This window comes from Battus philenor, unplaced genomic scaffold (assembly GCF_028537555.1).
Source record: "Battus philenor isolate CCGP_79_NKW_IND1 unplaced genomic scaffold, ilBatPhil1.0.hap1 SCAF_15, whole genome shotgun sequence".
Taxonomy (NCBI): Eukaryota; Metazoa; Arthropoda; class Insecta; order Lepidoptera; family Papilionidae; genus Battus; species Battus philenor.
In genome coordinates, this window is record NW_027181677.1 from 12,006,886 (window position 1) to 12,021,944 (window position 15,059).

The window sequence follows — 15,059 nt, forward strand, 5'->3', positions numbered from 1 at the left end:
ACTCGTACGATTATAATGCAATAACAACCGTGGTTTTTATTTGTTTTGCAGTTTTCGAAACCCTTTCTAACACGTTAATATGGCTTCTATGAACCTCCATAGATTTCCAGTTGAAGGTTGTGTACCAATGAATTAATTGCGAATTAATACCATTCATGAAACATAGGCCTCCTCTGAAAAAGAGGGTCGTCGTCGTCGTAGAAACGCAAGAATAGACACTGAAAGGCATAGGCCGCCTGCCTCAAAAGATATCTACAGGAATATTCGTATATACCATAATCACAATGGCAGAAGGGGTGGCATCGCAGTATAGTATTATAGTACCCAGAAGACGCTGTTGCCCATTGTTTGGAAACTGTTTTGTGAGCAATGGCAATTTTATGCAATTAATGCAAAAGTGTGAATTATATAAGGTTGTATATCGAAAATTGATCGAGGATTGAGGATTGCTAGGCTCAGGATGAGAGTACGAAGCGTTACATAACGCGAGCTCATTTCGGATAGATCAGAGGTAGGCAATTGTTTGTGAAGCTACGACTCAATTATCCACAAACGGCAAATATTCCTTTTATTTAAAAAAAAAACATGAATATCGATACAAATCGCAGTACAAATTATTTCTTTGTAAACTTTAAATTTTGTAAGTTGTTCCATGCAAAAGCCATCGTTCACATTGAATTTGTTTGCTCAATTGTTCGTATTAATACAAATATTTTATTGTACTAATTTTTTACTATCATGATGTTGAATATTTAATATCGAATATTAATAAGTGATTATCCAATATAAAGCCATATATATCTTTTATATTTTCATACAAATTAATATATTCATATATATATATATATATATATATATATATATATATATATATATATATATATATATATTCACATATTATCTAATGTGTAGTGAAAACCGCTCATATATTAAATATAAAATTCTCGTGTCACGGTGAGCGTGAACTCCTCAGAAACGGCACGACCGATTTTCGTGAATCTTAGCGTGCACATCGACCAGGGTGGAGAATCGGACAACATCTATTTTTCATAACCCTAAATGTTAAGGGTTGTCCATCCCTAATTTTTTTTTTCGACAAAATTTTTTGTTTTTATTTTCTAATGATACAGCATACAAATACATACAACCCTAAATTTTCACCCCTCTACGATTAACCCTTATTTTTTATTTGTTAATTCAAAACTATTTTTTTGCAAAACAACGTTTCCGGGATCAGTTAGTGAGTATATATTTTTCTTGTGAATTAATAGTTTTTATTAATAAATAATGTTACTAATTCAGCTGATAGACGCCCACTGCAAGGCATGTGCCTAAAAGATGCCACTACGGCCGGTCTTACATGGCCAGCATGCAGCGACTTCTATACTTGGGTATATACCGCATCTACGCACTCGAAAAACTTTCTGCCCCAATGGCCGCTGCTCGTGCGACCGTTAATAAATTGTAATTTTTAACTACTTCGAATCAAAAGGTTGACGACCCCTGCGATAGATGGATCTCAGATAAAAGTTTTACCCCTAGATGTACGTGTTCATTTCCTCAGGAAGTTTTATTTTACCCTTTGTTAGCGTTACCGATGCTGTTAACGGCTTTAATATGCCTGTGATGATAATAAAAATAACTAATAATGAAAATTGTATTTAAGACCATAAATTTTAAATTAGGAAAAAATATCTAATATATAGTAGTATAAAATTGTAAATAATAATTGGTAAACATAGTTTTAATAAAAAAAAAAACACTTACCCCCAAAAATCACAGCGATGAATAAATGATTCATTAAACTTTACTAAATTAAAATAATTATTTACTTTTAGTTCAATTAATAAATACAATAAAACGGAGATTATAAAATTAAAACGCGCCGTGACAATATCAACTGTCAATTTTGTAATTTTTTATAACGAAACGTCAATCTGTTTTCTTTGTAAGACATAAATACATTATTAGTGGCCACGATCATTCTAGAAAACTGTACAAAGATAAAAAAATAAATAAACAAATGAAATTCATTAATATTTAAAGATTAAATGAAAATAATTTAAAAAACAAATTAAAAACTGTAATATTTTCATTAATTTTGTAATTTTAACTAAAAATTTAAAATCTATTTTAATAAATAATATAACAAAAAGGTTTATTAATAAAAAATCGATTAAACATTATATACTATTATACTTTTAAATACGATTTCTTTTATAAAGAAAGCAATCTCTTTTCTTGCAATATTCAAATGTAACACGTCAAATTATGTTTTATTATAAGCTATCGCTCATTGCTATACATCTCGCAGTTTGATACCATTTGTATCCATTGCGTTTTATATCAGTATTACCCTACTGATTGACGATGTACTTGTTTTGAAAGAACGCCTTGAGATTTAGAGGCTATATTTTTTGGCCGGGTTGCCGGCACGGAGCTCTCTTTATTGTGACCAATTAAAGAGCATCATGACTTCCAATTGACTTCATTACAGAGATGTGACCGTTTTATTTTTAACCGATTGCGTTCGAGTGTGAATTTTATCATTTTAAATATTCTTCTAGCGGAACTTCTGTACTGAAAGTGTTGTATATTCATCCTGCAATCATAAAATAATGGATATGCAGTCGCTACGTTTATTTCTCTTCATGTTTGAAATATTAAAACTATATCGGCCTAATAATTTAAAAAAAAAACATATATATATATATATAATTTATTTCTGTTTTAATACACTATCGACAGTTTCACTTATACAGGGGAGGTCAACTTGCGGGTCGTAAGTCAAATGTGAATCAGTAACACTTTCATATACGTGACATTCAAACATTGGTAAATATCAACTAACCAGTATCTGAAAGAGTTGCTAAGAAGTGATGTTAGCAGCTCTTCATCATAGTTTAAAGAATTATCAAAAGAAGCCTATATATATACCTTAACAAAGGATTTAAGATGAACGCCCTCTGCACTCGCCCTCCTCGAACTTACGAATTCTGGAAACACTACTCGGGCAGCAGTGAAATAGGGTCCAAAAAAAAAAACTTATTTTCTTGTGTTTAATGTACACAAATATCTGTTTGGTGAACCAGTTAAAAATGTGGAAATGTCCAAAATATGCACATGTTAGAAATTTGACAATGAAGGAGAATTATTTCTTTATTAAATAAATTATTGATATCTAGTTCCTTTGTTCTTCCTTCCATAACTTGAAAACGACATTGCCGATTTAGTTTTCCTTTTTATTAGGGGAATCGGAAAGTAATGTCGTTTCTGCGCATGACGATTTTTTATTGTCATTTGGTAGCTCGTTGCGTATTAGGATGATGTTGTATACTAGATGTCAAAAGGATTGATTGTCGATAACGAAAGTGAATACATTGTTGTCGATGACGAAGGTGAATACATTGTTGATTAGAAATAAAAGCTTGTTAAAAATGTAGCCGTGTGAATTTAACTTAAGAAAGCGACATTACTTTCCAGCCCCTCTAAAATATCTCTCATAATACTCTATAGAATGTTCTTTTGTGAAACAAACAGAAAATTGCATGATAAATTGAAAACTTTCAATAAAAATCTTTTACCACACAGGCCGTTCGATTGAGGAATGATTTACCGCTGAATATAATACGTGCTAAGTCATTATCTATTACTAAAAAAATGGTTAAGAACTATTTACTAGACCTATGATTATTTATCTGTTAATTCATTTCTTTTCCTTCTTCCGTTTCTATATTCTTTCTGTGGCAGTGACATTATTATATTTATAAAATGTATGTATGCCGTATTTATTACAATATAAATGCCATATACGTATGTATGTACGTTTGTATATATGAATGTTTTGTACGCGTTAACTATCCGTTATTTATACTTCTGCTGTTTCCATACTATAGTCGTCTGTAAGAAATTTCCTCGTGTGATAAGACCACTCATTGTACTTTTTTATTTACTACTATATACCTATGTAAGCAAAGGACCAATATTTAGCCATTTCCGCACATGCAGTGGTAGTCGTGCAACAAATGCAGCGCCCGCCAGCCCGCTGATAAATGCGTATGCGGCAAACAATGCGAATCACACAACCGCCACTGCCAAATTACTCAACACGTGTTTCACCCCTCCACGGGGCATTTTCAGGAGTTATGTTACACCGATTAGTGCCAAACACAGAGTCACCTTTACGGGGCATCTTCAGGAGTTATAGCACGACTACCACTGCATGTGCGGAAGTGGCTATATATTGGTCCTTTTCTTACTTAGGATGAACTTCCGGACTTTCTTGACTATGTATATATTTTCTACTACAATAAAGAATATTAAATCAAACCACAATAAAAATAATATATATGGTAATTTCGCCCGTTTGACAGTTTACACATTTCGTCAATAAATTAAGTCATTGCTTTGAAATATGTTACATTAATTTATTTTTTGTAATGTAAGGCCACAATTCAATAAGTACAGGCAACACATAATTTGTTTTTTTAGTAACACTTATGCTCTTGTATTTGGAGAAAGGAATAAGGCCAATAAGTACAGGCAGCACATAATTTGTTTTTTTTTAGTAACACTTACGCTCTTGTATTTAAAGAATGGAATTTCATTTGTTGAGATTATTTACGAGTGGCGCCATTTTGACAGCCGCTTGAATGTTTCTTTTGACAGCTAGTAATATATTTAAGCAAACACATTTTGTCGACTGTAAATACGGGCGTTCATTTTGAAATGTCGCATTAATAACTCTGTATGTTAATTGATATTGTTTCTTAAATTTTGAAGCGATGTAAACTATTCAAGCGATTATGATCTATATTGTTTAGAGCGAAAGGGTTTTTATTGAATGTAAATCGTATATAACAATGAATCACTTTCATAAAGTATCTTACAATGTATGTCACATATTTTTAATATAATTCGATAATTGCACATAAACGCTCAGGCGCTTTCGAAGTGTTAAGCGATCATTCAATGACCTCAGTTAAGGGACTCCTAAGAGGCCCTTTCGACCAGTAACTTCAATTAGCGTCTGCATAAACAATTTAAAAACTTAATTACCTTGTAATACAGAAATAATTTACATAACTGCATAAGCCATTTATAGCAATTGCGGGGTTTAAGTAACAGCTCGATGAATATGTTTAACCTATTCTTTTTGACAGTAACTAAACTCCAGTGTTGTCCAATTTCATCGGATTCAACTCAATGGACATTATTAAACGTGGCGCAGTTTTACGCTTCAAATGTTGCTTGTGGTTCTAGGTCTAGATTACGATATTTTTTGTCTAGCGTTGGTAAAATTCCTTCACGCTCCCACCCGGATCTAGTCTTACGAACCATTGTAGTTCTAGGGGACAGATTAATACTTAAGTTAACTTGTTTAATAAGAATTACCAATGCTTTAACTAAATATGACGTAGCTTACAACTAGTTTCTAACATCTAATAGGTAATCCAAAGTCGCTAACTGACGCAAGAGGTCGCCGAGAAGGGACCTTGGCTTAAGTTAACTGTCAAGATACGTTTAATAAAAAGTAAAACGTTTTAAGATAAGTAGTTAAGGCTAAGTATTTATACGCCACTTAGCACACAGAACTGATAGTCGCAGGGGTGTTAAGGGTGGAACGATGATAGGCAAGCAAGCACAGGACGTTAACCCACAACATGGGACTACCGCGCGCTCCGTAGCATGGAGGTGGACGCGGTCTTGGTCCAGCTCTTCATGGGGCACGCGGGGTTCTCTGAGTACCTTCATAGTTTTAAGCTCAGGGAGGACCCCTCGTGCTTCCGTGAACCGGGCGTGGACCAGACTGCGATCCACCTGGTAACAGAATGTCCCGCATTTGGAGGGCTCCGATATGAAACCGAATGCCGGCTAGGCAAAAAGATAGAGGAGGCAACACTTGCCTCCATTATAATGGAAAAGCGTGAAAGAGAGTGCGTCCTCAGTCTTTAGGAAAGTTGCACAATACGTAATAGACAGAAACAAAACATAGGTGGATAAAACATTGTAAAGTTATTAAAATAAATTCATTGATATTAATAAAATTGTAAAATAAAACCAATTAAAACTGTGATACTGTAATTGAAATGGGTAACTGAAGTGTTTGAGGATGTACGAAAGGTAGATGGAATTGTGGAATGATAGAAGGAGGAAAAAAAGATATTGTGTACTATTGAAGACGAGAACGAAAATAAAAATTTAAGTAAGTGAAAAAATTATTAAGAAATACATAACCCTGTTCCCAATTAAATAGGGGGTAGGAGGAAAGGTCCCCAATAGCGGGGGTTAGAAAAAACACCCACAACATGGACAAACGATCTTTTTTTTGCTATGAAATTTATTTCGCTAGGATATATTATATAGACACAATTTTTAATTGAATACTGGTAGCTCAATGGCAGAGGAGTAAAACTTGTGATCCTAGGTTCGATTCTCGGGATGCAATTTTATTTAATTCACACTTTGTTTATTAATCGTATACGATTGCCACTGCTCACAAACAGTTTCCAGAGCATGGACAGCAGCGTCCCTTGCGTACCATAATAAGCGTGGCGATTATGGTATTCCCCTTGTAGATATCTTTGTAGGAGACCAGTCTTGCAGTGGGCGTCTATGGACTGAAATGACGATTATATAGACGTCACAGTATTTACCTGAAATATCTTAACTGACTTTAGCTTTTATAAACTAAATATATTATATAAATTTAATTTTAGACATATATTTATTGCGTATTAAATACGGTTGTCATTTTTCTTTAAGTTTTTACAACCAATCAGTGTGGTGTAGATGTTGAAAATGTACAACTTTGTACATTTATAAGAACTGTATTTTAAATAAGTGACAAGTTGTCGTTTACGTTGATCTCGTTGGTATAAATTGCTTATTTTCTCTCAATTAATGTATTTTACACACTAACCACAAAAAACAATTACTTTAGAATTATTAACTTAATCCCGCTTTTTCTTGATTCATGGATTGCTTCGAAAGATGAGTCATTTTTCCGACAGGGGATTCAATTGCTACCAGAGAGATGGGAGAAAGTGGTCTCTAATGATGGAGAATACTTTGAGTAATGTCATTGTAAGCATTGTATTTTAAATAATTTAAAAAAAAAACCGCGAACTTATTCAAGGTTCTAATAATAAAAAAAAATTCTTTCCAAAATTTACCATCTGTTTGTACAAACTTTGTACTGCCCTGCCCTGCTGAAGTAATTAGCCAGTCGCATTCCATTAGAAAAAATAAATCATTGTTACATATTCCGGAGTGACTACTTTATACAGGATGATTGAAAATAAGTGCTAAAGCTCTGAGGTTTTTTGCTGACTAATAAACTACACATTCACCTCTTCAAAATTTTTACATCTGTAACTATTCGACCTGTATAAACGTCGCGGTACAAACCTGAAGTATATAATATTGGAATGTATTTAATTAAAGAATATAAAATAAATCTTTATTGCGTGTTAAACACGGCTTAGTTTTTTGTTTTAATTTTCTGGCTGTATGCCAACATTCAGCCAGTATGCAATATTTATTTACGAATTAATTATTTATTAAAAGGTCTATGATCCGTGTGATGTGTTGTAAGGAAAGTTTATGGTTGCTTCTGATTGATCTTGTAAATGTTAACTGCGTTGCAATATATTGCAAAGGGATGTTATACACTCTAAGAATAACGTATTTTCGTGTTGGCAACACTTAAAATTAATGACACGGTACTGTCGTAATCGTCGTAGTGGTTTCAGCACATAGACTTTCACTGCAAGACATAGGCTCCCCCTAAAAATATCTATAGGGGGGTAACAGCTCCCCCCGAAGATATCTATAAGGGGATATAACACATTCGCCACGCTTGACAGGTAAGTTGACGATTGCTGTGTGTGTGGTATTATGGTGTGCAGAGAACACGGCTGCACATCTTCTTGAAACTGATTTCTGAGTAGTGGCAATCCAATATAATTAATGCGCAAAATGTGAATTATATATGAGACTGTATCCCGGGAATTGAATCTAGACCTACGATCGCAAGTTTGTGTTGCTGTGCTACCGCTGTTCAACCTGGTCTCGACTTTCTCATAAATTTATTGTTCCATTAACAATAACAAATCAAATGAAATCATTTTTTCTATATTATTTTCTATTTATTTTATTCAGAATTTGAAATATACACTGATTTTATTAAATTATTTAAGAAACAAAACTTGCGTAATTTATAATAACTGGTGAACATAATATGCCAATTAATTACTTGAATTTATTAAAAATAATTTTGCTATTACCTAATAATAAGGTCGCGGAAAATCACTGGATTCGAGCAGCGCAAGATTGGACGGAGTGGTGATTTTTAAGGGAGACCTAGGCCTTGCAGTGGGCATCTATCAGCTGAAAAGAAGGAAAATTACACGTAGAATTTCTTCCTATAAATTTTATTATTTTATATCATTTCTTATAACTGTAGATTTAAAACATATTGACACTGGATTTATGAGATGTAACTATTATGTTTACACGGGTGAGTGCATTTATAAAAAAAATTGCGAGTGCTATATGAAACTTATGTTGTTAAAATTTATCGTAACAATGTTGGGAGTGCTAAACGTTAGAATTGCGACCGGGATTTCGTGGTAGGGGGGCTGAACAAAAATATTGCTCCACGGAGTCCCCGCACGTCGGGTGCGCCCACATGTTTCACGTAGTGATGCGCAGTGCCGTTCGTGTCGATTTATCGACAAATTTATTAATATTTTTATTACAAATAAAAAATAATTTTTATTTTCAATCAACGCGATCGGATATATTTTTATTTCATATAACAGAAGAAATAAAATTATTACACTCAAAAAATTATATTTGTAAAATCTTGTTAATGTCACTTAAACTTTTTAAATAAAAATATATCAAGAAGGTAAGAACTGTTGCATTTTAGAATACCTGTATCATTGAATAGCAATTGATTTAGATGTAATTGTTGCTTGTTACATCACGAGCAATGTACGATCTCGACTTAGAAGTTGAATAGAGGACCTTGTTAAGGGTGTCAGAAGACACTGGATGCTAGCCAGTTCCAGCAGGTGCTGTTGGAAATTCACAGGGAGGCCTGTGTCCAGCAGTGGACGCCCTGTGGCTAAATGATGATGATGTTTGTAAAATAAATAAATATTCCCTCTCACAAGTTTCAATTACTGATAATCCAGATATTTAGACGATTTTTCATTATCCAAAATCATAGAAAAAAATATGATCCGGACAGAAATGTAGAAAGATAGGTGTTATCTATTACCCCTATCTACCTCTCACCTATCTCCTATCCGCCAGCACATCCTTCACAAATATAAGCTCAATTCGAAAATCATGTAGGTGTTTGAATCTCGTAGTAATTCAGTCCAAACAACTTGAACTGATTTTTAAACGGTTTTATTTAGTTCGACCCGTACGGAATTTATTTGGATCAAAATTAGATATTGAAATTTAAACACCTTCCCGTTGTCAGATTGATCTGAAATTTGGTACACACATTTAATTTAGATGACAATACAATATAATAAATCAAATGTAAATCAAAAATATAGATCTATATATAGTCTGTGATAAATAATGTAAAATATTGTGATCTAGAAATATAGATTAAGGAAGGAAGGTGATGTAAGAAAGAAGATTTCCAGGCGAAGAATGACAGATCAGGAAGCGTAAAAGGAATGGATAAAAGGTAATGTGAAGGAAGTAAGAGAATGTTGAATAACATTTGAAAAACTCGTTTTACCCAAATTTGTAATGTCACTGACAAAGCAGGGGGAACGAGAGGCCCGGAGCGGACGTCATTATGAAAATAAAACTAAGTTAAACTTAGTTGGCCATCGATGAAATCTTTAAAGAGAATCTGATTATAAGTTGCATTTTCATTTGTTAAAGCTAAGTTTGAGTTAACTTATGTAATACTTTATTTTTCCAATGAATACTGGATCACCGGCAAGTTGGATAGTGTCAGTACCATTTTGTTGCTAATTTTAATTATATAAAAATTTCTTAATTTAAAAACAAACACAATGTTATAATCATGGGGTAGGAGATTTAAAGTGGGAATCTTTCTGCTGATGGGTAGTGGTTACAAAATATTAATAAAGAAAAACGACTATTTTTCGCTTGATGTTGTCAGTATTGACCCAATTGAACGATTAATTTTTATTTGACATCGATAATTTGAACCGTATCGATAAAAGCGCAGCACGTCGCCTATTCCCAACATCTCCCGTCTTAAGGAGCGTCGGCTGGTAGTCACAGTGTAACCGGCGTCCGCGCATCTCGCTGTACAGCGATCCAAAAATACCGAATCGCCCGCCCGCTGCCACGACATGCCCTGATACTAGTGAAAACTGTAACATAGTTATCGAAGTGTTCGTGAATAGGTGAAGTGTAAGGTTTTTAGAACGTCCAGCACCGATGGTGCAATGTCACCGACCGCCATTGGCGCAGATCAGCCCCAGTGGTGCGGGAAGAAGGAAAACTGCCCACAAGCGCTGCTCGGATGGCTTTATTTAACTCACGACCAAAATGACCAGGTGAGATCAACCTCTAAACCCAGACACATCTATTTACGTCAAACTATTTTCTGATTCTTAATATAACTGTGTTATAGTAATGCCTATTGCACGTGAATGCCTATATACATACATATTTCACATCATATTTTCGTATGTTATCATATTTTAGATTATTTTAGTTGTATATATAAAGGCTTCAAAGGGATAAATAAGTGCTCATTTTTTGATCTTTATAGCCCACATCTATCACATCACCCTTTATCTCGTTTTAACAATTTGACAATTATTAACTGCAATAAACCGATAGAACATTATACCAAGAGCCGTGGTTATTAGAAACAACAGATTTTTGTATGTTATATATATAGAAATAAATCAAAAAGTTCTTAAAATACAGTTTGACAGCGATGTTTTATATATATATAATCTGTGAACTCCGAGTAATTTTAATTTACGTTTAACGTAAAAACACTATCTACCTACAAGAACTGAAAATATTCTATTGACACTTGTTTTAAAACTTAGTAAGGTATTAAGAATATTGGTAAAAGTGATCACAAAATACCCGATTGAGTATGCGTGTACACTTTACAAATCAAAGCTCAATTGGAAACGTCATAGCTGTAGTGTATAAATAATAACTATATGTAGTTAAATATATTTTCTGGTTCCTTTATAGGAAACTAGGTACTATCTTATTATATTAATAAACTCCCATACAAACCTTCCTAATTAACATGTAATGAGTTTAAAACTAAAAGGTATAATAAAACAGGTTGTAATGAATCACTAAGAGATGTATTAAACATATTTGAGATAGTAATCACATAGAAAAAAACTGTTGCAATGTGTTATTGTACTATTTATAAATCCAAAAACTTTAAAAATCATTGTGATATTACTTTAGATGATGAATCATAAAGGTGTCATGACTGTCATCAATTTGGTGCTACTGTCTATAAAAAAGTGATTTCATAGAAACTAGTACTTCTAGTGATCATATCTTTTAATCATCAAATGATCGAATTCAAACCAGATAATAAAATAATTAATCTAATACTGATACCTTTATAATTTTTACAGCTCCATGGAGTTTAGGAATCGAGAGTAACAAGACATATGTTAATTAATATAAAGTAAGTTGTTCAATGTGGACGAACACTTCCTCATTGACATGATCTCGAGCTATGGAGAGGGCTATGCTTGGGTTTCTTTATGAGATCGATTCAGAAATTAGTAGATCCGTAGACGGACGAAAGCAACCGCCATAGCCTAGAGTGACAAGTTGAAATGGCAGTTGACAGGCTTTATAGTACAAGGGGTGGGTAGTTGTTGGGATCTTAAGTTTTGACGTCTACCCACAAGTTAGACAAACAATTTTGTTAAGGTCCTCGAACGACGCTGAATCCAAGTTGCTTTCAAACGCACTATTAGAAATCTATGGAATAAGTATATGCCTAGCTATGGAAATTCTAAATGTGAAATTATGATGAAGTTATTTTCATTGATCCCGTTATAATAATTCTTTTGCCACCAAAAACATTTTTGTTACATTAGAAATGGACGTAAAAATGGCAGATCCGATGGATATTTTTAAACCAGGCCACGTGCTACGTCGTGCGAAATTTATTGTCGGAAACAGTGCGGACTGAGTATTGAAGTTGTGAAGACAGAATATGTACTGTTTGGCAGTAGTTAAGATGTATTCCGGATATACAGGCTGATTGATTATAGCGTGTAGATCATTAGTCAACAATAAAACCCGTATAAAACGATCTTATGTAATACCGCAATGTTTTAAGACGAAAGTCTTTGACAATTGTGTTACCGATGATGACATGTGGATCAGAAACGTGATCGCTTGTGATGAGCCTTCAAAGAAGACTCAGGTCAACCAATATATACCATAGTCGTATGTGATATAGTCGGAACTTCGCTGCGAAGTCAAATCTGAAATGACAAGATTAGCAGAAGAATTAATGTCGCCGACGTAGCTACAAGAATTGTCCACTTAACACGTTCACTGCGGGCCCAATTTTGAAGAACTTTCAGCTGGTGCGGCTGAGGTCGAATCAGCCTGAAGCTGAACTTCCTAGTAGTGCGGTTGAGGCCTTTTCTGCCTCATGTTTCAATCATTTTTTTTACAATATTGAGTCAATGCTTCGCAGACATAAAGAAAGCTATATTTGTCTTTGTCATACCTCATACCGTTGAGTGTAAACAGCCGCCGCACTAGAGAGAAAACACGAGTTTTACGCGCAGCATCAGTGCAAAGTCTACCATGAGGCTGAATCGGCCTCAAGCCGCAGAGAACGTGTTAAATGGCAGTAGGCGAGGTACACCTCGCGTGCCGACGCCCGTTGGGGTCGAATGTTTCTCGAGTGGCCACCTCGAGCCGGGAGACGCGGCGTAGACAAGTCATCCACTAGATGAACCGAACATAAGTCGCGGGAAGTCACACTGAAATATGTTACATCATTTTATTCTAATAGAATGCGATAGGTCAGTTACTTCTGGCAGGACGAATTCTGCTGAGATAGATACTAACTAATAATTAATTATAATATGTAGTAATTCGAATTTAAAATAGCTTTTTCTTTCTTTATTATCATTGGGTTATTAATTTTTAAAGCCATTGATTTTTTGGATAGGTTGTACTTAAATATATATCTGGTCACTTTGCAATAATTGACAACAAACATGGTATGGCTTTTATATTGCATTGGAGTTAATGTATTTAACTCATTATATATATTTTAAATCTGTAACCAACCATCCTGTTAACTGCTTATAAAAGTGTAGTTGAAAGCTTTAGAAAAGTCACATAAATAATAAAAAATTTAGAGTCAATTTACAAAAAAGTTTTCAATACATTCTGTGACGAAGAAAAACGCAGTTTCCTGTCCAGGCCGTGTCGGTCAGAGATGGGTGATATATAGACTTTCAGTTCAAGCTGCGTCAGTCAGTGATGACCGCATTTTAGTAGGATTTTCGTTTTGTCCTTACAGGCTTTTAGGCAGTGCTGTCAAACTAAATCTCATATTAATTCACCCGCGTAACCTTCTAGCTTTTCCGTATCAAGTTGGTTTTTTGAAAAAATTAAGAACTTAAAAAACAACAATTACCATACAAAGAAATTTATTGAAAAAATCATCCATAAATAATGACTTTTGTTACAACCAAGTAACATTTAAGTAAAAGATAAAGGCATATAAGCAAAAAAAAAAACAATTAACCCTTAACTTAACAGACTTTTTTTTAATATTACATTAATATTCATACCACTTGACTTTTAAGACCCAAGGATGCCAACAGAAAAAACTGAACAAGCGTTCGAAAATTAAGAAATTACCCAAACATTCACATACAAATGATTACTTTGCGTTCAAAATTGATGCCACCATTTTTTTTTTAATTCTGATGGATCTCTACAGATACATTATCAAGAAAAGGGTTAAGTAAAATTGAAAAAGATTTATGATTTTAATATGTCTAAAGAGAAACCTCACTGACGGTCAGTACCGCCTTAGCAGAGAACGTGTTAAATAAATGCACTAGAGAAGTATAAATAACAGTAATACGGAGTAGGAATGGAAATACTACAAAAGTTATATAGTAATCGCAGACAGAATACCGACGGCGTCTCCTCTCCGACCCGTGCCGCTAAAATCCGCGATAACTCGTATCAGGAACAACAGATTCTTGTTAAAAACGATTGCGTTGAAACGTAGTACAATGGTCGACTTGTGCTAAAATAGGACGATGTCGATTTCAATAATCTTTAAAACATTGTTCACTTATAAAGTATTTTTTTTTATATCGCAACACTTGTTTCTTATTAATCACTTGCTATACAAATAAAATGTGCGTTGACGTATTCGAAGGATACCATTTAATTTGGCCTGGCGCGCCAGTGATCACTTATGGACAAGCTAAGAATCAGTGTGTTTTATGTTCAGACTTACATTGCTACATAAAATATATAACGTTCATATATTATATTGCTATTAGGACCTTGAATAAGTTCTCGCTGTTTTTTGAAAGATGGCGTTGCGACACTCTGTGCCTGGAAATTCGTACGGTAACAAATCACCAAAGTAGTGCTATATGTAACCTCAAATTATAGTAGAATAGAGTTTACCACAGTGTCAACAACATATTTATTTGCCTTTTGTGAAAATGTGTACTTTTGTGCCAAATAAAGTGTTTTTGCGGGGAATTTTATTGCACTGCTTTATTCAGAAAAAATCTGCAGCAGAAGCACACAGAATTCTCGTTAAGACATATGGTGACAATGCTTTGTCGAATACCACGTGCAGAGACTGGTTTAGGCGCTTCAAAAGTAATGATTTTGACCTTGAATATAGTATATAATAGTTTACAATAAAAGTCTACAGCGGCATATGAAATGCGCGACGAGTCAGAGCCATCATTGTGTGTCAAGAGATTAATAGAGTTTCTAGTCGCCCACCAGGTGGATAGACGATAACAATTTCTGGGGGAGGCATGAGT

The 15,059-nt window shown here is 34.1% G+C and overlaps 1 protein-coding gene across 1 annotated transcript in view; it reads left to right on the top strand.

The window, feature by feature from the left end:
• The first annotated feature begins 10,312 nt into the window (after positions 1-10,312).
• The window catches only part of LOC137918913 (zinc finger CCHC domain-containing protein 24-like), a 32,669-nt gene continuing 27,922 nt past the window's right edge, over positions 10,313-15,059 (top strand). Inside the window, exon 1 of the mRNA XM_068761848.1 lies at positions 10,313-10,565. Coding sequence (XP_068617949.1) covers positions 10,455-10,565 — 111 coding nt within the window. The 5' untranslated portion in view covers positions 10,313-10,454. The remainder of the gene's footprint in view (positions 10,566-15,059) is intronic.